This window comes from Lissotriton vulgaris, chromosome 3_1, assembly GCF_964263255.1.
Source record: "Lissotriton vulgaris chromosome 3_1, aLisVul1.2, whole genome shotgun sequence".
NCBI classification, from domain to species: Eukaryota; Metazoa; Chordata; class Amphibia; order Caudata; family Salamandridae; genus Lissotriton; species Lissotriton vulgaris.
This window is the reverse complement of record NC_141689.1, coordinates 1,720,325,716-1,720,351,628: the sequence shown is the minus strand read 5'-3', so window position 1 is coordinate 1,720,351,628 and position 25,913 is coordinate 1,720,325,716. Positions and strand designations below refer to the sequence as shown.

The window sequence follows — 25,913 nt, the reverse complement described above, 5'->3', positions numbered from 1 at the left end:
AAAGCCTTTGAGTTGGCACATTAACCTTTGTCACTGCTTCTAAAGCAGGGTAAGGTGTAACCACCAAATTGCTTTTTCCCTATGCTAGTGCACGTTCCTTTAGGACCGCCATTTGCACAGCTGTCAAAACTTTTTCAACAGTTGAAAACCGCATTTCGGCCGAGGTGTACAAATGTAATTTGTATGCGATAGGTACTGTGTCTCCTTCATTGTACGTCAAGTAATGGAAACCCACTGCGCCTGGCACGATTCGTATCACCAGGTTAGTGTGGTTATCACACGTCAACAAGTACTTAGATTCAAGCAAATCAGATTGCAAAGAAAGTGAAATAGCAGAATGTTCCGGAAAACAGCTGGCTTTTGAAAATGAAGGTTGCATCAAGGCATAAAGCGGCTTGATACGCTGGGCATAATTGGGAATATAAGAACACCCGAAATTAAAAATTCCCAGCAAAGACTTAAGTTTTTTCAGGGTAGTTGGAGACTGCAAACATGCACATTTCTCCAGAAAGTGGGGAGCCAAACCCGACCTTAATTTTTGAGCTCATAGCCCAAATAGAGCACCGCATAACACGCAATGTGGGATTTGGAAAAATTGAATTTGTAGCCGTAGTCCGCAAATTCCAGAATTATGCGCCCAACACGGCACAGATGAGCCATAATTCGTCGTCTATGAGATAGATATCATCCACATGCTTCCCAAAAGAGAAACAACACGTGCAGCAAAAACCCCGGGACTATTTTTATACCCCACAGGCAAACACCAGTATTTTTTCTGTTTTCCACGGGCTGTGAATGCGGTCCATTGACTGCATTCAGGGGACAGGTTGTGGCTAAAAAAAATGGAAATATCAAGTGTTTTTTTATATTTTCTACGAACTATGCTGTCTACTAAAGCAGAGCTATGGGTATTCTGTACCGCAAAGGTCCGACAATGAGAATTCAAATGCTGGTAATCAAAAACGATGTGGCAAGACCTATCAGGTATAGATACAGTAAAAAGCGGATTGTTCATTGGTGACACACGTTTTAATCACTCCTTGATACTCCAACTGGGCACGAATATCAGCAACGGGACCTTTGGCTTCCCCCCGTATGGTATGTTGGGGTTGTGGTCGAAGCATAGACCGCAATGGGATATTATGTGGCGCTGAATCTTTATCCCAGCCAACTTGATTACGGTACAGTGCCAGTGCCAGAGCCAAAGCCCACTCAGCTGCAAAAGCCTCTGCATGCTCTTTGGGGATGTAACGCGAAAAACTCAGAAGTATCACGTCCTCCCTGCGAGCTGCGGCTAGAACAAACGGTGGGGGCCAATCTGCCTCCGCTAGCAAAATGTCATAGAAAGCTGTTAAATTCTCCTAAAAAATCCCTGTGATTACACGCTCAATGTCACCCTCTATACGAAAACCCATGTTGTACAGCCGATCCTGGGGGGGGGGGGGTTGGGGGCTATCCAGGTGTCAGCTGTCTCCTCAGTAATGAAAGTTTGAGTTGCTGTCGCTTCCAGACAAGGACGCAGTGCCTCCTGCACTTTGGTAACTTCCGCTGCGCTGTCTAGCAGGGTAACCGCCCAAGTCCAGTCCAGCAGTCGGGTTCTCACCGTCTGAGGCATATCGCGCTGTCAAAGCGGCAACTTTTTTCTTTTGAAAAGGGGCACAGAAGCATTGTTGTTCCTCATGCTTCCCCTTGCAGTCAAACTGACGAGGCTGATCCCGTCCCCGTGGAACAGGATGACTCGTGCCACGATCTTGGCGTTCCTCACCACCGACTTGCGAGCCTGATGAGTCCTGTGAAGAACGAGAACGCTGATCAGAAACCCTGAAATCTATCAGGAGTCTTAATTTTCGCGTGGTCGCGCAAGTCATAAGTACACTCACAAGTTTCATGTGACCAGCACGCGACCCTTGCTTCTTTTATTGTTGCTGCATCCTTTTTTTGCTCCTCCAGTTCTTTTTAGAAAAGACTGGGCGTCCATCTGTGTCAGATGGAACCTTCGGCTGTGTTTGAGACTGAGTTTGAGTATAAGGTTTAACCCCCAAACTAATGCGGCCAATGGTTTTATAAGCCTTTGCCATAAAGGTTGGTAATTTGCGTGGTTTGTCCACATCAGAGACTACAGCCAAGCCGTTAGCGACTTGAAAGCTTACTGCATCGCCCTTGACATTGCCAAGGATCATATCAGCCACCACGTCAAACACTTCCATCAGACGCATACCCAGTTACACAGGCGCTTCAGCACCATGCTCATCTTGAACACGCTTAATCACGGACAGGAGGACAGTCACAGACGGAGTGCCGAAACACTTCGAATACACAGCTGCAAACACCTTACCCCAGGTGTTACAATCAGCTAACTCGGGAATCAAGTCTTTAGGCAAACTGATAGTCAGAATTCAGTGTTTTCTACAGGAGAGGTATTCGGAAAACAGCTTTAAGATGTCCAAATTTTTCCGCAACCCAATAAGGCACTTCATCCTTATTTGTTGGGCGCTTGCCTATTACATAATTAACCATAACAGGATTGATAGTCACCCCACCAGTCCCTGTAGGTTGCCCAACAACTCCAGGTGGAGGCACCTGGACAGTACACAACACGAACTTAATAGCAGCACTATGTACTTGAATCAGAGAAGTATGCAACACGCATAGCTCTTGCAGCGTAGCTGTCGTTAACCCATGCGGGTGAGGTGCATACCCAGCCAAAACCGGCTATGTGGCCCCTTCAATTGAGACAGAACCTAAGCGGACCGGTGTGAAAGTGTGAGGAATGGCGCCATTAAACCAAATTTGGTGTTGCCAAGCTGTTAAGGGAACCTCAAGGGTCCGATAAGGTTGATACGCAATCTGAACAGCCGCAGCGGTGTATTCATGAAATAGATTGTCGTCTCCGTTCACTGCCGGAAAGGTGACCTAAGAGTAAAATACCTTGAACGGGTACGCAGGATCTGCTTCCACTACAAAAATCAGATCCACACCAGCACCATATGTTCTCAAGTAATCCTGAGCGGAGTGCGATTGTGAATAGCAATATTATGCCCCATCACAAAAGAATATAGGACAACTTAGGCAGCACAACAAGGGCAAATAAGGGAGAGAGAAACCAAGCTTGAAAGTACCTATAAAAACGTCAATATAGGAGGTTGCACCGTCACAGCCGCCTTCGGAGGCAGAAGTGAGGGTATTGTGGACAAGCACCAGCACTACTCAAGCGTCTTGCAGATAAGAACCAGACCAAACATTGGTGGCGCCATGTTGCGGGGATTCTGCACATACACAGAACTATGCACAGGAAAACAGGACCTCAGTGAATAAGGGTGTACCAACCTACCACATTAGTACCCAAAATCCCATACAACTAGCTATAATGTCTCATTCGTTTTCTTTGTACAACAAAGCTACCAATGATTAGACAACCAAGAACACATAACTCTATTTTGGGAATCGCGGGAGCCAGACACTCTTTCGCTCACTCACTCGTACTTGTCCACAATGCGAGTATTCTGAGACGCGGTATAGTTTAAAATGTTGATTTCAACTAACGCGCTCTATGGTACAGTGCACGTGCCAATACTAACTGCAAAATGCATAAACACAATATAGTCAGCATTCTTAAAATACCATAGCATACAAACGGGGATATCATTTTATAAAAATCAGTGGAAAAGGACTAAACGACCTAACCACCCTCTTCGTGGTAAGAGATAGTTTATTATAAAAAAGAAGACCTCTGGGCTTTGTCAGCAGACCCCCATACCTCAAGGCCTAGATGCAATGTTCACATCCCAGGACATGCACAGCTCTTCTCTTCGGAAAGGTGTCTCTCAAAGTGATGTCAAAACGTGTTGCTCTTGCAATAATAAAGCACACGATTTCCAGGAGTGCTTCTGTGTGCAGCATGTTATGTCTAGGTGCGAGGGACTGACCAGAACGGAATAAGAAAGGGCATTGTTGTTTAACCTTGAGCATCGTGTGCAGACTAAACCTCAGAGCACAGCAGAGAAGGGGTAGGTAGATAGTTTTCATATTAAAGGGGCACAAACTGGGTCTTGCGAAATATATGCATGCAGTGTTGTGCGCAAAAGCAGCCTCATGGCAGTGAAGCTCATGCTTACTTAGCAAATGTCGACAATGGACCTTTAAGCCATACTACAGTGCCAGCCTCCAAGACTTCCAAAGTTAAGTCAATTTCCTCCAAATTCACTCAATAACACCAGTGAGTTCTATAATGAGACCGTATTTCACAAAATTTGCACAAGTGCAAAACAAATTGTAGGATATTACAAGCCAGATTTACCTAAAACGCAGCAAATCACAACCAAACAAACCAGCTCCTATATGGACGAAACAAACACATGCCCTGAGCCCAAAAACACAGGAACCCTAGCCCACACCAATCTTAAGCCTTATAAACTTGCCACACTAAAAGAAACACTGCCACCTATTGCTCAATTGGATGGCAAAGGCTTGAGTTGTTAAGACTTGTGTGGTAACATTCTACTCAAAGTAAAAAATGTGTGGTAATTGTAATCAGAAGTAAAAACTTCAGAATAAAGGTGTTTTCCCAGCTCCATTAAAGCCCCACTGAAAAGTGTTATGTTTGGTATCAGACAACTTATTTAATCACACCAGACTTTTTCCCTAAAGTAGGATTTTATGTGGCATGGACCCTGGTGTCTACCTTGGAGTTGTCTGCCTCAGCCTTACCTGTGCCGTAGCTGACAGTCTGCAGCTGCTGCCACAAAGACAGGAATCTAACCCCCTGCCAGGAAGTGTGAACACTCCCTGGAGCCAGAAACAAAGCCCTGCCTGGCAGGAGGTGTCACCTCCCTCCTTGACAGGATGGCTAGCAAAGTGGCACTTCAAGGCACTGAGCTTCAAAGCTCATATTGCCTCTGATATGCAGCAAGGCTCCCCCCCCCCACAGGAGGTAAAAGCCAACCCTTTGCCCAAGGCACATTTGCAACATAGGCAGGCCAGAAAATTAGTACGTCAAGAGACGTACATCCCCTAAGTTGGGCTACATGGTCTGTACAGCCAAAGAAGGCTGCTGCCATTTTTAAAAGTTAAAGAAGGAAGACTTCTGGGTAGAAAATGTGCCACACTCCCCAGGAAGTGGTCACCTCAGGGGCGGCTTAGTCGCTGGGGCTAGCAGCACACTGGCTACTAGCTCCCACACCCTTAACATCCATAAATCAAGGATTTTAGGGGCTCCCCTGGCAACAGAACCTCAGATCTGATGGACTCGCAACTAAAGGACAAAGAAGAGAACAGAGTCTGCGACTTCAGGACCTGCACAAAGAAAAGGTGCCAAAGACAGAACCTGTGGCAACCACCCTGCAACTGCACGACTGCAACTCGTTCTGGACCGGAGACTGGTTCCAAGGGGAAGAGGAACATCTCTGCAAGCCAAAGGCAACTCCAGAACTTCCCCGTACAAGATGTACTAGTCCCCTGAAGCCTGCTGCAAGAACCGCACCCGGATCTAAAATATATCTCTATCCATCAAGCCCACCGAGGGAATCAACCAAAACTAAATTTTCTAGTGCATTGTGGGGAAAGTAGCCCTGACCTCCGGCAAGATTCAGGTGGTTTTCATTTTCCCAAGGATTCCAGTACGTTAACGTGACCAAAGATTGAGCTTGACCGGCTAAGGCTTGTCGGTGGCCAATCAGGCTACCACTATCTTTGTTCGACACTGTGCCTCGAGGAAACCCTGCAGCATCTTCAACCCAATGACTCTGTCGTCCCATATTGAGATTTTGCACACTCTTACTCACCAGCTCCATCTAAGCAGTAAAACCAGCAACCTACGCTTCAGCACCAGAGACAGCCAAGACAACTCTGCACCCAGGCCCTCCGAGTCAGGTAAAAATCAACTGACATTTCGAGCTTGGTCCTAGGACCTACCTCATCTTCACCCTCAGTGGTTTCCATTGAACTCGACCTGCAAGTGTCACTAGTCCATTTTCCCATTGACAGCAACATTAAAGTTTTGCAAGAGTGATATGCATGGATTTATTTTTCCTTCAAAAATTCATAACTTTGAGTTTTATTCATAGCATTGTGTTCATTTTTGTTTCTAAATTTATATAATAATATTCTTTATTCTAATTAACCAGTGTCAGATTTCTTTTGGGTTGTGTCAATTACTTATCGTCCTTGTTGGTACTCTGAAGTGCTTAACAAGTTCCTCTCATTGAGCCTGACTGCTCTGTGCCACAATACCAGGACAGAGCTAGGGATTCATTAGTGTGAATCCAAAGGACCTATCTGGGGTACCGTGAGATTATTACATAGTGAAGCCTAACCAGCCTCACTGAATATTAACCCACTTTCCTACAACTAGAGGTGAAAAAACCCACCTAATTGACAACTACCATTTGAAGTTTTAGGTTGAGCATGGGGCTCTTAAACTCTTTCCAACCACTTACCTCAACTGGGTAACCAGCTTCAGATCCAGGTGCTCCTGGTCATAAAGATCAGATCAATTCACAACCCCTGACAGATGGACAGCCAAGGATACATTCATCTGGACCAAAATCTTGATGAGACAGATTGCTGGTACAGGAACACATTCCTGAAAGCCTTGCTGTTGCGCAGGTGATGAAAATTGGGGTTTTGATTGAGGGAGGTGAAAGCCCTTCTCAAGCAACAACCACAACCTTGTCAGGGTGAACCAGAAAAGTCAGTCAATTATCCTGTGCTTAATGCTCAGGGTTAACTTAGAGGCACTGTGTTAAGTATTTATACAGCACACAAACCAGAATAAAGTTTTTAAAAAAACAACACAAGAAAAATCCCACACCAATTTAGAAAAAGAGTAAACTGTAATAAAAAATGTGACACCAAAATGATAGAAACCCAATCAGCTGATCCTGAGTAATGATTTTTTAAAGTTTTCAGTAACATATGGAGCCTAAAAAACTCAAAGTATCAACCACAGGCATCTAGTCGCAGAAGACCGAGGTGAAGTCAAAAGTTATAGCGACCACGATGAAGTGCAGTTTAGATACACAAGGTAGATTTGGGCCAGTCGTGGCTTACCTTCGGAATGTTTGAAGAAAAATGTAAGAGAAGGTAAATTTCAGCAGGGCAAGGCAGCCGGTGGTGTCCAAGAAGGAGGTGTTGGTGTCAGGGAGCCACTGGAAAAAGTTGCAATGAAGATTTCGGACTTTGTGATATTTTTTGATAGTCTAAAAGCTCTAGCGGGAGGTAGCGGGAGGTAGCTGCAGACTGCAGCTGACGAAGGATACACATGGCCACATACTTGTTCTGCGAGAAGCTGCTGAACAGGATGTACTGTTGTGGAGAAGAAAGTAGTGGGATCTACCACAAATTCAGGCTAAGCAGCAATGCACCATAGGTGGATCGCGGAGCAGGTAGTTCCCAGTCTACTGTCGGATCTCAGTACACTATTTTGTTGAAATTTCTTTAATTCCAAAGTTTTGTTTTTTTGGCTGTTTGGGTAACTTTAGCACCAAGGGAACAGGTTTGGGTGGGCACTACTTGGAGGGCGGGACTCACTTCAGGCAGGGCCCAGGTACAGGGTTCAAGATGTTGGGGCTTTTGTGTCCCTGTCTCCCAGAACAGGAGACTAGCCAACAAGATCTTGGAGTCACTCTGGTAGTCCTGGGTTCAAACAGCAAGGCAGTCCTCTGGTAGCAGCAAGGCAGTCCTACGAGGTACAAAGCAGGCCTCAACCAGCAGGGCAGTCTTCTGAAGTACAGGGCAGGCCTTTTTAGTGTGCTCTGCAGTTCCCGGATTGAACTGAAGAGTAGGTCTGAGTGGCCTCTTTTTATTTCTGGGGCCAACTTTGAAGTAGATAAAACTTCTAGAATCACCCCCAACAGCTGGTTCTGGAATTTTCTTCATCCCTGTACAGGCTCCAAGAGGTCTAGAGTGACAAAAGACTGGTGTGAAGGTCTTTGTGAGTGTACTGAGGCAGCTCCTTTGAAATGTAGTGAGACAGGGAACAGCTTTGCCTCTCTCATTCTGGCAAAATGGCTCATCCTACCAACATCTAGTCTCCCACCGTGTCACTGTATCGGATCAAAACACAACAACCACTTTATTCATAGTCACGTGAACCAGGACACAGGCTGCATGCGCCAAACAGTTAGGACAAGAAAATGCCAGATTTATCCAATGTGGAGGTCCCAATAGAGGCAAAGGGGGTTCTCCTATTTATTAAGGTGGAAACCGAAAGACCCAGACACACCAATATTTGGTTGACATTGGCGACTGGCATTGCAAAGGGAAACACTGCCAGACGCTGGGGAGCACCTCAGCCACCATTGGTAAATGAAAGGGAAAAAGATTTGGATTGGTGCAAGCGAGCAGAAGAAACTGTATACAAAAGTAGGGGCTGCAACAAGAAATGGGCGAAGATTAGGTCGCAATGGCGCAAGTACAGTGGGAGATGAGACGCCCAAAAAGTGTGCCATAAATATAGCAAATCTGCCTTTTGGATATATATGTGTGAACTCCGTGCTATGGACATAAGCCCTCGTTATGGACCTTCAAGTGTCTTGAAGGCACAGATCAGTTCCCAAGCACCTAATAAATGTACCACTGAGTTATTGTGTCACAATTGCATGCATAACTATGAACCTATTTACTTTATCTTGAGCTTGTTCAATAAAAAAATTTACAAAAAAAAGAAAATGACTAATTTCTAAATGTAGCAGTTTCAGGTCTGATGTAAAATCCAATTTTACCATTAGTGAAGTTTCGCCATACCAAGACAGTAAAAATGAAAAGTATATGTCCATTTTCTTTACTACACTGCATCCTGCCCGATCGGCTGCTTGGAGCCTACCGTATGGGTAACTTGTATGCACTATAAAGGGAGGTTTAAGCCTGGCAAAAGGTTTATTTTGCCAGGTCGACTTGGCAGCTTAAAACTCCACATAGGCTGCAATGGCAGACCTGAGACATCTTTTATGGTTTAAATCTTTTATTGGATTTTCAAAACAGGAAAAACATACAGACCACACTTCCCCATCAGATGAAATAATGTCAGGCTCTTCCTGTACGACCCAATCAAGGGTGTGCAGCAGAGAGAATACTGACAACGTCAGACAAGTGGGTCACTGCAAAGGGGAAATATCGTCTGACCCAACCCTCTCCCCCTCCTCCTTGTCCACAAAGCAAAAGAAAGGGAAAATGGGCATCACCACGCCACCAATGGAAGGCAGTAAGCTGGTAAGGAATCCTGCGTCTTGCGCCTGCGTGTTGGGGCTTTCGGCTCCTTGATCGGAGTGTCTGCTAGGCGCAGTAATCGCAAGCAGCGAGGGCAGCTCAATTCCCTAAACTCCCCCGTGAGCAAAGTGAGGAATGGTCGCCACAGATCCGCAAAATCCTCTCCCTTTCCCGCCTTCGCTAAGGACAGCTTCTCCATCCCCAAAACCATCCAAAGCCGGTGCAGCCAATCAGTATGGGGGAGGGGGGTGGGGGGGTGAGGGGGGGGGTGGGGTTTGTGGTCCTCCAATGTGCCAGGATGTTTTGCAAAGCTGGCCCTAGTGCGATCGCTATAAGCCTCCCTCTCCTAGACTTCAAGGGGTACATCAGAGCTTGGGGAGTCCTAACCGAATGTAAGCGGGGAATCTAGGGAGCTGAGTATCTAAATGTGAGTCTATGTCATCTAAAATCAGACTCCAGTAGGGTTGCAACCGGTCACAACTCCAAAGTAAGTGCTCCAATGTGCCAAGCCCCCCGCACCCTCTCCAGCAGCGGTCACTTATGCGGGGGTCCCATTGATGTAGGCGTTCAGGTGTATGGTACCAATAAGTGGCCACTTTGGTCAGGGTTTCAGTAAGACCCGCGTGGTAAGCCGAGTGTCTGGCCCTATGGTATATGCCGCCCCATTCTTTGTGCGTGAGTGGTCTCCCCAGGTCCCGCTCCCACCTGTTTCTTCCTGCGTTATGTGTATATATGTTTGTGAGGAGGAGCTTCTGGTACAAGTCGGAGATCAGCTTCTTATCAGAGGTGCGGGTAAGCAGCCACTTTTCATACGGGGTGAGAAAACGTTGCGCGCCCGGCCTGACGTCCGGCTGCAGAGCCCAATGTCGGACCTGCAGATAGGGTAGGCGATCAGCCTCCGGTATACCATAGTCCTCCTTCACCCGTTGAAAGGAGAGGATACCGTTTAAGTCGAACATATGTCCCAGGTCTCTGCAGGGCGAACGTCTCCAGGCTACAAATGCCCTGAGGTCCAGTCCCGGGGAAAAATCGGGATTATCGAAGAGCGGGGTCATCGGGGAGGGAAACGAGGTGAGTACGTGCCAGACCACCACCCGATCCCATACATCCAGGACAGTGCTTGTAATCTGCGATGCATATAAATTGGGGGGGCGATGGCATCTGGGGAGGAATGGAACCCCCCTGTAGGGGCCTGCCCGCCACAGCTTGGTCTTGAAAGAGCCAATGCTTGCCCGATTCCGGCTGGAACCACTCCACCAAAGAGCGGAGTTGTGTCGCTTGATAATATAGAGAGAGGTCAGGCACACCAACCCCACCATGGGCAGGCGGAAGAATCGCAATTGCATGCTTGAAGCGTGGACGGCGACCGTTCCAGATAAAGCGCGCCAGGTCAGACTGTGTCCGTTGGAGCCAGGCTGCAGGGGGGGGGCGCAGAGGGAGAGTCTGGAACAGGTAAAGGATTTGTGGCAGCAGAGTCATCTTAGTGGCTGCTATTCGCCCCAGCCAGGAGAGCGAATGATGTTTCCACCTCCGGAGTTCGTCGCTAAGACGCGAACTGAGCCTGGCGTAGTTCGCCTCCGCGGTGGCCTGGACGGTTGGGGCCAGAAGAACTCCCAGATAGGGGATGGTAGTCTTTGACCATTGCATATCGAACTTGCCTTGGCCTTCGATGAGAGTCTCTGGCGACGAGGAGATGTTCAAGGCTTCCGATTTTCCCACATTGATCTTAAACCCCGAGGCCATTGCAAAGGCGTGGAGTTCGATAAAAAGTGCTCGGAGCGACTGCATCGGTTCTGTAAGGGAAAGAAGGATATCGTTCGTGTACGGGCTGATTTTATGCACATCGCCGCCAAAGGGATTGCCTTTGATGAGGGAATGTTGCCTGACCCGTTGCGCTAGTGGCTCCATATACAAGGCAAAAATGATAGGGGAGAGAGGGCACCCTTGCCTGGTGCCCCTGCGGATTGGGAAGCGCGGGAAGGTGTGTCCATTGACACGTACCGTAGCGTTGGGCTGGCGATAGCAGTTCAATATGCGATTGCGGAGAGCCTCACTCACCCCAAAGGGTTGGAGCACCAGTTCCAGATAGGGCCAGTAAACCCTATCAAAGGCCTTTTCGGCATCGATGGTAAGCAGCATACAGTCTGGCCTCGTCCGCGACCCCGCCTCGATGAGGTGGAGGACTCATTTGGTATTATTGCTGGTCTGCCTTTGGGGGATGAAACAAGCCTGGTCTGGCTCCACCAGCTGCTTCATATATGGTGCCAACCTACCCGCGAGGAGGCCCGTGTAGAGCTTGAGGTCCAGGTTTAAAAGGGATATCGGCCTGTAGGAACTACAGCGTGTGGGATCACGGCCAGGCTTGGGTATAACCGTTATCGCCGCCTCCAGAAGGTCCTCCGGGATGGCACTGGGTTGGCTGAAGGTGTTAAAGAGATCCCGCAGTAGCGGGGCAACCTGGTGGCAGAGCGTTTTATAAAAGGCCGCTGAGTAGCCATCTGGGCCAGGTGATTTCCCCAGTTTGAGGCGGGATATCGCCGAAATCACTTCCTCCAGGCCAATGGGCCGATCTAGGAACTTCCTCTTGCGCCTCGTTCAAGGACGGGAGGGTTGTGCCTCCGAGGTATGCACGACCAGTCTGGAGGTCAAGCAAATCAGCTGCATATAGGGTTTCATAAAAGTCCACAAAGGCCGCGGCTATGTCAGCGCCGGCGACAGCAAGGTCTCCCTGATTGGTCTGTATGGCTTTAACGCCCTGCCTTTGGCGTTGTTCTCTCAGTTTGCTCGCCAAGAGCTTCCCACAGCGGTCGCCCCCACTATAGTATGCATGTCGGAGGCGGAGAGCTGCATATTCTGCCACATCTTTGTCCAGCGCCGCCAGCAACTTCCTCTCCGCACAGAGCTGGCGCCATGCACGGGCTGCCCCCGTTCGTTGGTGCATCTGCTCCAACTCCGCTACCTGTTGGGAAATTTCGGCTCTTTTCTGGGCGCGTTCCCTGTTGTTGGCTGTGGCGATAGAGATGAACTCTCCCCGTAATACTGCTTTAAGCGCAGCCGATTGCGTGGCCTTAGTGGTATCCGTGTTGGCATAGTGAGTTAAGAATTGGGTGATGGCGTCTTTAATCCTCTCCACCACTGTAGGGCTTTGGAGCAAGGCATCCCGCAGGCGCCAATGTCGGGGCGGGGCAGGCACATCCGGGAGGAGGAAAGTGGCCATCACCGGGGAGTGATCCGACAGGGAGGTCGGGAGTATATCAACATCTTGTACTCGGAGCACCAACTGTGAGGAGCAGAGGAAATAGTCAAGCCTAGCATATGATTTATGCGCCGCCGAGAAGTAGGTGTATGCCGTGGAGTGTGGGTGGAAGTGTCTCTCGGACCAGGCCAAGGTTCGAGAGATGAGCGTGGCCCTCTGTGGAGAGAGATCCCAACTGCCCCGAGCGTTGGCATGAACGATCCGCTGTGTTATGGAATACTAGATTGAGGTCGCCCCCTAGTAGCAGGTGTGGTTGAGTGTTTGCTGTGGCTGTCTCTAAGGCCGTATGTAGGAAGTTTTCCTGACCCTCATTAGGCGCGTAAATGGTGCCCACTAAAAGTGTCCGCCCAGCTATCAGAAAGCGATGTATCAGCAACCTGCCCTTGATCTCCGCCTCCCTCTGCAGAACTTGACCCCTAAAGGACTTGGACACCAGAATCATCACCCCTGCTACCTTCTTAGGTGCGGATGAAAAAAACTGCAGGGCGAAGGCCCGGGATTTAAGTCGGTGGTGATCCTTTGGCAGCAAGTGCGTCTCCTGTAGGAGGCAGATGTCCGCTGTGGAGTGCTCTAAGAGGTAAAGTATCGCCTGACGTTTGATGGGGTTATTCAGTCCCCTCACATTCAGAGAGAGGATGTTCAATCTAAGAGGCGCCATAGGGGAGTAGTAGAGTCTGCTTGTCTCTGCGCAAGGCATGGGAAAGCAAAAGGAAAATCAAGAAACGGTAGACAAGGAGGATACCCCCCTGTTCCTGCGCCATCGTGGTCGGGTACGGTTTGAGCGGCACCCTAGTAGACCGTCTACGTCGCACTCGTTGCCAGCCAGTCTCGGTGGTGTGTGGGGACCTCTCCCGCGAGGGCCCTCCAGCGTCGTCGCTCTCGGTTGCGTCTTCGGTCTTGTTAATCCCCAGCAAGGCACATGTGTCTCTTAAGGACCGAAGCTGCTGTAAGACCTCATTCCACTTAAACGCCAGTCTAAAGGGGTGCCCCCATGAGTATGGGATACCTTTGTCGCGGAGAAACGCGGTTGCGATCCCGAAGGCCTTCCTCTTCTGCAGGGTGATGGCGGAAGGTCCTGATAGAGAGCCACCGAGTGTCCCTGGTATCGGAGGGGTTGTTTCTGACAGCCTCTTTCATTATGCGCTCCTTCAATGGAAAGTCAGGTAGGAACGCCAGAATGTCCGGTGGGGGAGCGGGCACTCTGCGCGCCAATCCTACTCTGTGCGCTCTGTCAATGCGAATTATTAAATCCTCGCCCTCTCCCAGGATGTCCCTGAACAGGCCCTGGAAGTACGAGGTGATGTCGTTCCCTTCCTCTTTAGATGGTACACCACGGACCCTGATGTTGTTTCTTAGGGAGCGATTTTCAAGGTCCTCCGCGTGGGCCTGTAGATCCACCTGTTGCTCCTGTAAGCGTAGGACTTCTTGCTGAAGGTGTGTCACCTTTTCGCTCCATGTTAGGCCGGCTTCTTCAACGGCGGCTACCCGCTCTCTCAGCCCATCCACCTCCCGGCGGAGCTCTTGGTGTTCGCTCGCCATGTCCTGTTTCAGGGCTTGGAAGTCCTCACGTAGGGAGTTAAATAAGGACTCCAGAAATGCTTTAGTTATGGGGGACTGCTCGTCATCCGGCCTTGTGGCGTCTTTGGCTGCTGCATTGCTGGATGGGCTTTTCTCCCCTTTAGTGGCCTCTTTGGTCAGCATGTCTGTGATTGTGCGGCCACCCTTGCGGCATGGTCGACATGGCTATTCGGGGTCCTCGCCACAAAGTGTTTTGCTATGGGCGGCTTCTATGGGGACACCACACTCCGTTTACCTTTGTGCACCGGAGTCCGTTGCGACGCGAGCCAACCGTCTCCCCGTGAGGCCTCGGTGCCCTCCAATTCTCAGCGTCCGGGCGGGTGTCTCCTGGCCGCCATGCATCCACCGTTGTCGTGTGTCCGCGCCGTTGCCGGTGGTCGCCGCAGATGTGGGGAGGCACCCCCGTGAAGCTGAGACAGGACCCCGGGCAGCGGGGCAGCGTCTGAGCACCGACTGCAGAGGCACGCCTCGCAGGCGAGGGTCGCGATGCCCACGAGATCCACCTCGAGGCGAGCACCAGCAGCAGTCCGTCGGAAGTAGGCCTGTGAGCCTGGGCCTCGAGTGCTGCCGGGATCCCTGGTCTCAGCCAGCCACTGTCTTCGGATGCTGTCTTCGGTTCGCTTTCCCCTGGGCCCCGCTAGCGAAGGCAACTGTTCATAGAGACCCAAAGGTAGTTCTGGAAAGCCTGGCGGGGGACCCTGACTGTGTCTCTCCTGGGCTCACTGGGCGCTGGCCGCGGGGACCGCAGTCGCCGCCTCCAGGGGTAGGCCCCGAAGCCTGGGCCTCGATTTTGCGTGCCAAGGGTCCGCCCGATCCCGACTGGGAGCGCTTACCCCTCCGCTCACCTCTGGCTCCGGGGCGACCGCTCTGGTGGCGCTGCCGATCCAGGTACCTTGGATTCACTTTGTCCCGTCGAGTCCAGCCTCGGCCCGCTGCCGGGAAAGGTTTCGCGCCCTCAGTGTCTGTCCGCCCCAAGGGTGCGGGGCGCTTCCGGCTAGCCACTATCTTCGGACGCTGTCTTCGGCTCTCTTTCCCCTGGGCCCCGCTAGCGAAGGCAACTGCTCACAGAGCCCCAAGGGTAGTTCCGGAAAACCTGGCGGGGGACCCTGACGGCGTCTCTCCTGGGCTCACTGGGCGCTGGGCGCGGGGACCGCTGTCGCCGCCTCCAGCCGCCTTGGCCTCGATTTTGCGTGCCGGGGGTCAGCTCCGATCCGATCCCGACTGGGAGCGCTCACTCCTCTGCTCACCTCTGGCTCCGGGGCAGCCGCTCTGTTGGCGCCGCCCATTCAGGCACCTTGGATTCACGCTGTCCCGCTGAGTCCAGCCCCGGCCGGCCGCTAGAAACGGTTTTGTGCCCTCTGTGTCCGTCCGCTCCAAAGGTGGGGGCGCGTCCAGCACCTGCTCCGATGGCCGCCGCTGCAGACCGGCGGTCCGGGTGGTCAGGATACAGCGCCTGCTGACTCGGGACTCCACGTGGGCTGTGCAGGGAGGTCTCCTAGGGCAGTATATGGGTCAGAACTGGGGCCGTGGCCAAGAGCCTCACGGACAAGCGACTGTCGCGGTCGCCATCTTGGCCACGCCCCCCTGAGACATCTTTTAAAGGACTACTTAAGTGGGCTATTTAGTGCTGCAGGCCCACTACCATAATTTAATATACAGGCCCTGGGTACATGTTGTACCAAATTACTAGTGGCTTACAAGTAAATTAAAACTGCCAAATGTGTTTAAGCCAAATTTATTAAGTATAAAGGAGTGAGCACAATCACTTTAGCACTGGTTAATATTGGTAAAGTGCACAGAGTCCCAAGGCCAACAAAATCGAATTTCAGGAAACAGGAGAGGTGAAGGCAAAAGGTTTTTGTGGTGACCCTGAAGAGAATGCACGCCCAAACGCAAGGAAAACCAGAGACTACTGTTGTTCTTCTAGTATATGTACAAACAGAGAAAGAGGTGGGGACAAACATTGATTTGGTGTGCCCCCAGTGTCAGGACGACCAGCCACTAGGAATAGAAGAGCTTAGCATCCAGACCAGCTAGCTCAATAGGAGCTGGTACTCCCACTTCTATAGGCCTCTTTATGCCGATCACAGACTGGGTGAGGATTGTCTTTTCAACTGCTACCTGCACAGTGTGGAAACTAGGCTCAACCAAGGAGGCTGCCAAAGACACAAAATATGGCAAAACCTGATTAGCTATTACTGTGGCACAGACTGCATGAAGGTGCTGGTCTTGAATCCTCAGCTAAAGCCTTTGGGGAAACTGGAGTGCAGTGAGGCTTTGTCCCCTGAACGGCACCTGTAGACAGAGCCTGGTCAGACTTCTTGGTGCTATGACCTGTAGGACTGCCCGGAAAGAGAGACTAGCTTAATCTTTGGGCACAAAGGTGGCTTGGGGCATTCATGCCAAGATGAAGAGCTCTACAATACAACAGAATCACTGAAGCAGGTGATGGCTTGGTCCTCCAAAGTACCTCATCTCCTTGGAGCTTCAATTAGACTGTTAAAAGGGGTACTGTTCAAACTAGCAGCATGGTAGGGAGAGAAAAACAGTCTTGTGACCAGGTACGCTCACTTTCTGAGCAGGTATATGTGCCACTTGTTACAAAAGACTCTGTACTTATCTCCATCGTCTTCTTTCTGAAGAAATCTAGGGACAGGAGCACCTTGCACAGCAGGCAAGCCAGGTAGCTCGAGTGGAACCTCCTACTTATAGTACCATCAAATGACTATTTCCAAACTATGAGGTACAGAGGGTGTGTGGGTCAGCTGCTGGTAAGATTCAATGGCAGGTGCATGTGGATTAAAGCTGGTGTAGTGTAGTTCCTATAGTACCCGTGCAGGATCTGCGCTTTTGGATAACATACACTGTATGCCAGGTGGCAGACTGATTCTGAGCACCCTTACTGTTTATGTTAGCCTGTTTACATTAGCTAGCTCATAGTGCACCTAGAATCTCCTTTTTATCAGACAGATTAGTTTTTGGCAAACTCAGAACACTACAACCCTGATTCTCAGACTTGTGGAAACAATGTACTACTTTTCGCTTAGTCACTCGTGCTTGCTCATTTGGTCTTAGATAGTTACACAGAAGAAACAGTCGAGCGTGTTTACAATAAGAAGTTATTGTACAGTTGTTCTTCTAGAATACAATACATGTGCTGCTGCAGCATCTGTTAAACAGTAGCAGAGATATATGATCAGCAGTACAGTGAATACAAAGGGATATTACAGTTCTACCATTTTGTAATAGCCATGAACAGATACATGAATATAAAATGCATTTATAAAATAAAGCACATACTCCTACGATGCCTATCTAGATGCACCCAAACGTACCTAGCATGTGTGTAGGTGCAGAAGAAGCCAAGAATCCTGCTAGGATTTAGTCAAACCCCATTACCTGAATAATAAGAGTGTGGGACCTCATCCTGGTCTCGAGTTGGACACCCCGCAAGGAATGTTTAGACCACGGTCAGCTGGAGCGACTGCATACAGGAGTCACAGCGTCTCTGGTCAGTGTGTCGGCCTGGAAGTCTCGGTTCCCTGTAACTACTGATAGCAAGAGGTGCTGTATTTATACAGAAAAGTATAGAGTCCCTTTGTCTCTTGTGTTAGCTATTGTTGGGTATGAAGATGACGTATGGGATGAACCGTTTACGTAGATGTTTATGCAGGTGGATTTTAGCCCCTGTCTGGTTTCCTAGAACTCTTATGAATATTTAATCATACTGGATGAGCACATCGAAGATGGTATAGGAGACCATTGTTTGGTAAAAACCCTCCTTCTGTACCCAAACCACAGTCTAGATAAGGTTCAGCCCTCAGCGCCCGTTATTGTGGAGAATGGGGAACTAATGTAGCTGAAAGATTATGTCCATATAATAGGGCTTTTCAAACCATGCCTATATTAGGACATATATGTGAAATAGAACACTGGTGTTTTGTGACATAAACTAATGAAGCTGAAAAAAAAATCGATAGAGTAAAAAAGCAGCACAGAAATCTAAAAAAATATCTGGCTTAGGGCCCAGCATAAGAAATATGCAGAGTGTAAGACGAGCATGTCCTGGTTCACTTGGTTCAGAGGTGGCAGAAATACCCACCAGTCAAAAATTGGTAAGGGCAAGCAACTAAAAGAAGAACATGATTCAGAGACACATGGGTGTACATGCCTCTCAACCATTCAGTAGCCTCTTGCTTATGCTTGGGTTCCTTGTAATACCTTTCCTAGCAAAACAAATAATAAAATAATTGTCAGAGACCTGTAGGTGTAGATGCTATATTTTATGGAACTAGTCTTTTGAGGTAGAAATTGTAGTAAACCTGTACTGGCCTAAGGTTTGAGGCCTGAAGTAAGGACAGTCCTAAATTTGGAAATGAATGAGTGCCAGTGCCCAGAGCTCTGTCTGGAAGCTTGCGGTTGAGGCAATTACATGCCAGGAAGTCAGATACCAAATCTGTGTAGGATCAATTCACTTCAGCCTCTTCAATCCACTAACAGAGACACTCCCTGTCTCTTTTTTCTCACTCTTGCGGGTCCTGGTTTATCCCTTTATTAAGTGTTTATTCGTATTTGTCTTCCATCCTCTTTCCGCTTTGAGTGTTTTTTTCTCTCTTGTTCAATGTGTAAACTGATGCGGGAAAATAAGTGCAGATCCCCAAAAATAAGTGTCAGTGGCCCCCCTCCAGCTCAAATTAAGCATTGGGTGTGCAATGGAACACTGTTGTTTAACATAAAAGAAACTCAAATCTGAGGCTCCCAGTTCCAAGCACTTGTACGGAACTTAAAATTCCTCCCCTTAAAAATAAAGCTAAAAGTTTCATGGGGGATGGCATCTCCTTTTTTTCTGCATACTTGCCAGTCAGTTTTACAAAGATCCCATTGTCACAGCCATGTCGAAAGCACATGCTTCTACTGGATATTTGATCCTTAGACAAGTCACAGAGAAGTGTGAGCCATCTGTTTCAAACTACTCACTGTACGTCAGGCATGGTTGAAATCAGAGCTGTGTGGCACAGTTTACCCAAGCATGCCAGGAGCGGGAAAAACAGCTTAAAAAGTCAGACAAAAGTATGCGTACAGTACAAAACTACTTGGCATGAGACAAGCAGGTGCTAGTCTACACACGGTGAAAAACACACTGACAAGGGCGTGCAACGGAAGTAACTAGGCCAAATATATATGATCGGATGTATGTGCATTATCAGGCAAGCTAAGTTCTAAACTCAATAGAGCAGAGTGGTTCCCCGTTACAAACCTATGTCGCAGGTGATCAACAGACTGACAAAAGAATAGATCCATGTTGTAGAAGTAAACTCCGAGTGAAAAAAATTCCTAAGGAAATGCCTCACCAACGACATGTAAAGAAAGATTTAGAGTGCCGAAGTTGAAACATTCTAAATAGTTCACGACCTCAGAAACTACTTTCACGTGGAGTGAAGAACTACCATTTGGAAGCGCCTGGGCATAGGGGGCGATGAGTTATGGGTGCATCTGGAAGTGTATGGACTTGGCGATTAACTATTTCATCTGTTTTGAGCTGGGCAAAAACGTAGTTTGTGGACCGGTTTCCTACCCGGTGAGTTATAAAAAAAACACTAATAAGGGAAATGTTTTAAACGAGATTCACACAAAAGACACCATGATCCAAATTAACGTAAACAAATAAAGTACGTTCCTAAAGACTAAGGGTGCTCCCTCATTAATCAGAGGTGAAACGGGAATAGGACATTAGTCACTGAACAATGTACACGGTTTTTGCTCGGCATACGTAATCAATACAACTAATTCAACCTAATTTCCAGTATTATTTTGTAAACTCCAAAAAATAATCGATTTGGAATTGGAAACATAGCTTCATATTGACTCATCTTTCAAGGCCTGGGAAACACTCTGTAACAAAACTCTTCTGAATCCAGGGTTTGTGCGTTATAACAGGAAAATAGATCAGTATTGAGCTCTAAATACAGTTTTGTCACCAAATTCAAATGCCACATTGGGAGCATCAGCAGAACGTGGACAGACTAAGAAGAGGAAAGTGTTTGGAAACAGAGGGCCGTATTTATGAAAAAGTGGTGCAGTGCAGGAAGTCACCGTGATGCGCAGCTTAACTGGGAAAGGGCAGGAATACACCATATTTGCCTGGTTGTGCGTTCTGCTTCTTTCCTGCCCCCCATTACGTGTGTCTTAGTTTACCGACCACCCCAGCCTAGCCCCTGTTTTATCCCAGCTATCCAGGACTTACTAGCCACTCTGGTAATCAACAATGCATCAGTTTTAGTTCTGGGAGATTTTAATTTTTGGCCCAATGACCCCACAGAAGACAATATGTCTAGAGATTTTACCCAGCTTCTTCTTAGCCTTAACTTTGTTTCACAGGTTCACACCCCCACCAACTCTCGAGGTCATACCCTGGACCAAATTTGGACTTTAAACACCCCAGTCTCTGCCCCCACTGTTATGCCTTGCATGTGCTCCGACCGTTTCTTAAATTCTTTTTTTTGGGACCTTAGTCTTACCAAAACTCCCTTCTTTCCCAGAAACACCTGGGCAAGGAACTGGTGTAGAGTAGATATCCCTTCCCGGTGTGGTTCGTTGACAACTTCTTGCCCAGACTTAGCTGGCTTGGCTGTGTCATCCCAAGTAGCCACCCTTGATCGCTGGCTCTCGAGGGCCTGCGACCAAGTAGCCCCCATGAAGCGCATCACAGTCAGATGTGCTCATGATGCGAACAAGTGGTTTAGTTCTGGCCTCAAAGCCAAAAAACTTGAGGTGCGACAAGCCGAGCGAGCCTGGAGGCTCGCCTACTGTCCCATTCGCAAGCAACGCTATACTTCTACTCTTAGCGAATACAAAAGAGATATTCTTACCGCCAAGGCCAAATATTTCTCCGGGCGAATCCTGGCCGCTGAGAGTCAGCCAAGAGAAATCTTTGCTACTGTTCGTGAGCTGGCCTCATCGGACAGGACATCGTCAAACATTCCCCCTTCCCAGGACCTCTGCGACTCTCTCAATGAGTTTTTCATTGAGAAAGTCGCACTCATCAAGGCCAATATTCTCCCCCCTTCCCCCACTTTCAGCGACCTCCAACCGCTTTCCAATCGGTCTGCTCTCACTCACATTCCTTTATTGACCAGAGAATCTTTGCTCCCTTTTCTAAGCTGTGTCAAATCTGGCTCCCCTGCTGACATTTGACCAGCTCACATTTTGCGCCAGATTTTTTCAGATTGTCCTTCCCCTTCCCTTACCCTCTTGAACAATTCCCTCACTATGGGCGTGTCCCTGTCCCCTTCAAAACCGCCACCATCATCCCCATCTTAAAAAAACCCGGGGCTGACCCCGCTTCCCCGGCAAACTACCGTCCCATCTCCATTCTTCCTTTTTTGGGAAAGGTCCTGGAGTCGTACGTCACTCAGGTACTCAGCTCCTTAGTGGAGGAAAGCGGTTATCTTGCACCTTGCCAGGCGGGCTTTCGCCCTCGGTATTCCACCGAGAAGGTGGTCATTTCGGTCATGGATCAGCTTAGGGAGGGGCTGGACACTAACATTCCCCAGGCTCTTGTCCTCCTTGACTTGTCCGCCGCCTTTGACACAGTTGATCATTCTATTCTTCTTTCCCGTGTCAAGGCGGCGGGCATGGGGGGCCCAATATTGGCCTGGCTCAGCTCCTTCCTGAGTGACCGTACCCAGGCCGTCCATTTGGCCGACTTCTCTGCCCTCCCCCGTAAGGTGCAGTGCGGCGTCCCCCAGGGGTCCTCCCTTTCCCCCATATTGTTCAACCTTTATATTTTCCCTCTTGTTTTTGCCCTGCAGCAGATGGAGGTCACGGTGTATAACTACGCCGATGACCTCCAACTCATTTTTAATTTGTCCCCTTCCTCAGCAGGCATTCACAGCTTCCAATCGGTCATGCTGTTTATCCGGGATTGGATGAATTCTAACCACCTCAAACTCAACCCGGATAAGACAGAGTTGGTCCTGACCCCTCTCCCTCTCCTTCACACTCAGTCAAAACCCTTGGGATCACGCTTAACCAACACCTTACACTTCACTCCCACATTAGTTCTGTTGTCTCTTCTTGTTTTTTTACTTTGCGTATTATCCGGAAAATCTCCCGTTTCTTTTCCCTTCCTGCACTTAATCTGATTTTAATAGCGATGGTCCTGTCTCGGATTGATTATGGGAACATTATATACAACGGGGTTCCCGCTTACGCCCTCCAGCGCCTCCAGCTAGTGCAGAACCAGGCCGCCCGCCTGGTATACGGCCTTCCCAAGTTCCACCACTCCTCCCACCTACTCAAATCACTACACTGGTTACCCATCAAACAGCTGGCTCTTTTTAAGCTGGGTTGCCTGACTTTTCAGGCTCGTGCAGGCACGGCCCCTGTCTTTATTTCCTCTGCTATTAAAGCCTAATGCCCCACTAGAGACATGCGCTCTTCTTCCAAATCCCTTCTTTCAATCCCCCGCTTCAAGAAAAGCAGATACGGTGGTTCGAAATTCTCTGTTCTCGCCCCCACCTTCTGGAACACACTTCCGCCCCCAATTAGATCTTCCAACTCCTATATGGAATTTCGTAGGGCTCTTAAAACCTTTCTGTTCCAGCAAGCCTTCTCTCCCTAGCCCTCTGTACTCCCGGCACTAGTATCCCCCAGCGCCAAGAAACCGCATGGTGCATGCGCGCTTTATAAATTTCTTTTAAATTCAAATTTAAGGCGGAAATCCTGTCCTTTCCTCTGTGCTGGTGCACAATGGGCTGCCTAGCACCAACACAGACACCCTTGCACCATGGTGCAGGGATGCCTGCTTTGCATGCAGGGTTGTTTTTGTGCAGGAAGGGACAGCTTCCTGCATAATTCCTGGATAAAAACAACCACGAGAGGCTGCTACCGCTTTCTGTGTGTGCTACAGAATGCAGCACACACAGAAAGAGGAAAAAACTAGGAGAAATAAAGCTATTTCTCTTTGTTATGCCTCTCCTGGGGAGGCATATCTCTTTGGCGCTTTTCCAGGTTTAACTGTTCTTGTAAATGTGTCAAAATCCATGGATGTTACGGGGAACACCCAAGCAACTCCGAGGGAAATACCTGTCTGGCACAGAGTAATGCAAAACAGCGATTTGTGCAGTGTTACACTACTCAAGATTTATGAAGCCATATAAGGTGGCCTTGCCTGGCTCCATAAATCTCATTTATCATTTGTGCCGTTCTTGTACCACGTTGCGTGGTGCAAGAGCGATGCAAAGGGGCTCATAAATATGCCCTAGAGTGACTACTAATACATTTAATCTGTTTTGTTCCTCTGTTATTGGATACACTTTACGTCTTACTGCACGACATTATTGTCAGTAAAACATTGTTTCAACAAAAAATTGCTTTTCCATTCAAGGTTATACCTGATAGTACTGCAGCTGCTTACTCATCTCCTCCATGTGCTTCTCGTATTCACCAATAAGGGGCGCCAACAAGCTAAAATGAAATGTCAAACACAATTATTAACAACTCAATGTCCAGGAAATGTTTGTTACCATTATTATTTTTAGGGGATTATTTTTGATGCTATAACAGTAGGGGATCTAAGCCTTCTGAATATGACCGTAATAACAAAAAGTAAAATTAACTTGCATACCCATGCACAGGGAATATGATCTATTTATTTTCCTTTTTTGGAGCCAATAACAAAATGTAAATCATCACCAGTGTCAACAATCACTTGTGTGCCAAAAGGTCTTGCCTTTCAATGACAGCCCAAAATGTTAGGTTTGACAATGCTTTTGGAATGCTGTACCTCAACAGTAAAAATAAAAATAAATATTGTTTGCGAAAGCGGAAAACATTGGTAAAACAAGCAAAAAAAATGATCACTGCAGTCTGATGACTAATATGCATGCATGCATTAATTACCAGACATGTGGACGCATATCAATGTAATTATATGAATTTACCAAGGTCTCTAATATATTATTCATCTGTTACAGGAACAGTGGATCCAAATGGCGGTGGAGCCCTTGCCCCAAAGATCCTATTTGAAAATGGGTTGAGGCAGGCGTGCGCACAATCTACTTTGCCTCTTAGGGTTTTTATGACAGACTTCGCAATGTTTATTTCAATCACCAATCCTTTTTTTTTTACCAAAAATTGGAAATCAGCACATTTCATGTTTAATGTATGCCGATGACTTGGTTTAATGATATTATACCCCAGTAGAACTTCAATGGAAAATTAATGCCCTAACTACCTATTGCTCCATTACTAAATTACCTATTAATGCAGTAGAAAGTAAACATTGGTCTTTTCTAATGGACCTAAAATATTTCAATAGTATATTGACAAAACCACTTTAGGTAAGAAACTGTAAATGCCTTTGTTCATCCTGCTTATAAAATCGTAGTTAGGAGGCGTGGCCAACCGTCGAGAGAAATGGCCACTCCCTAACGCGGCTCCGACCGAGCGGGCCCATTCCTGAATAATCCAACCACTTATCCGTCTTTCGACTGGTTTTTAAAATCACTATACTGCACTGGAGCGTGTCCCTGGTTGTCCCTCGGAGTCTAGGCCCCGCCGGCGACCTGCCTGGCCGATTGCAGTTTCGGTCTGGATGCTGCCACGGGATGCAGGAACGGTCATTACCAGACACTGCGCAGGTGACGGATTCGCGCTGGGGTGGGGGACCAGGAGGCCTTGCGGACAGTTTATGTTCTGAATAGTTAGAGAGATCTCAAGACAGAGCCAATGCGAGCTGTAGCCCGGCTGCCACTACAACCTCTACGCAATTGTCGTGCCTGGTTCCTTACGGACAGTTGAGATGTTTTTCTGCAGACTAGAGAAGGACTTACCACCTTGTCCCTGGGGGTTCGGTTTAACGACTCGATCAAGTTGCCTGTTTCTATAAGGCCCCCGGGTCCCATCCCTATCCATAGCCCTGCAGTAGGAGCTCTGTTAGACCTGACACCTTGGTATGGGTCTCCCTTTCATTTGTTTGCTGTTGCCTCATGTGTTTTTGCTAGTTATAGATGCTTTGGGCACTGTGCCACTGCTGTCCAGTGCCACATTACAAGTGTAAATTGATGTATGGATTAGTGATTCCATGATTGGTTGGTTTGGTTCACTTGTCAGACCCTAGTACAGTGCACTGGGTGTGCCCAGGGTGTGTAAACCAAATGCTGCTGGAAGGCTTGCAGCACTGGTTGTGTCACCCACAGAAGCAGCCTGTAAAAGTGTGTCTCAGGGCTGCCATTGCAGAGCCTGTGTGCAGTCTGGTACTGCCATGCTGACTGGGAAAGTGCACCCCCTTGCCAGTCCCTAAACCTTCCCTTTTCTGCAGAAAGTGCACCCACTTGCTAGTCCCTAAACCCTCCCTTTTCTGCATATTAGTCACCCCTATGGTAGGCCGAATGGCAGGGTGCATTGTAGGTAAAAGGTAGGACATGCCCTGGTGTGTGTGGCATGTCTTAACAGTGAATTGCAGCCATTTTTATTTTCCACCATTCCACTGTTCCCCATAGGCCAGAATGGGCAGTTTGATTATTACATCTTTTAATACTAACGGATTCAGGGAACTAGGTAGAAATTAGAGTTTAGTATGCCTGAACTCAGAATGATAAAATACACCTTTTAGTGAAGTTGATTTTAACATTCTGTGTTTCAAAATACCAATTTTAGAAAGTAGGTATTTTCTTGTCTAACCATCCAAGCCTGCCTCTGCTAGGGTGTGTATTCCTTGTCTGGAGTTTGAGTGACAGGGGCTGGGGATTCCATGAGTTCGGGTGAGTCAGTACAGGGCTGAATAGAGAGATCTGCATGCAGATGGGAGGGTGGAGTTGCACCTGGGACCTGAATAGGGCTGTGCCTTCCTTCCACAATGCTGGCTCCACCT

The 25,913-nt window shown here is 48.3% G+C and overlaps 1 protein-coding gene across 1 annotated transcript in view; it reads right to left on the bottom strand.

Moving 5' to 3' along the window:
- SCLT1 (sodium channel and clathrin linker 1) overlaps window positions 1-25,913 on the bottom strand; it is a 511,633-nt gene that overhangs the window by 415,385 nt on the left and 70,335 nt on the right. The window contains exon 3 of the mRNA XM_086962162.1: window positions 23,434-23,506. Within this exon, the coding sequence (XP_086818288.1) occupies window positions 23,434-23,506 (73 nt within the window). The remainder of the gene's footprint in view (window positions 1-23,433; window positions 23,507-25,913) is intronic.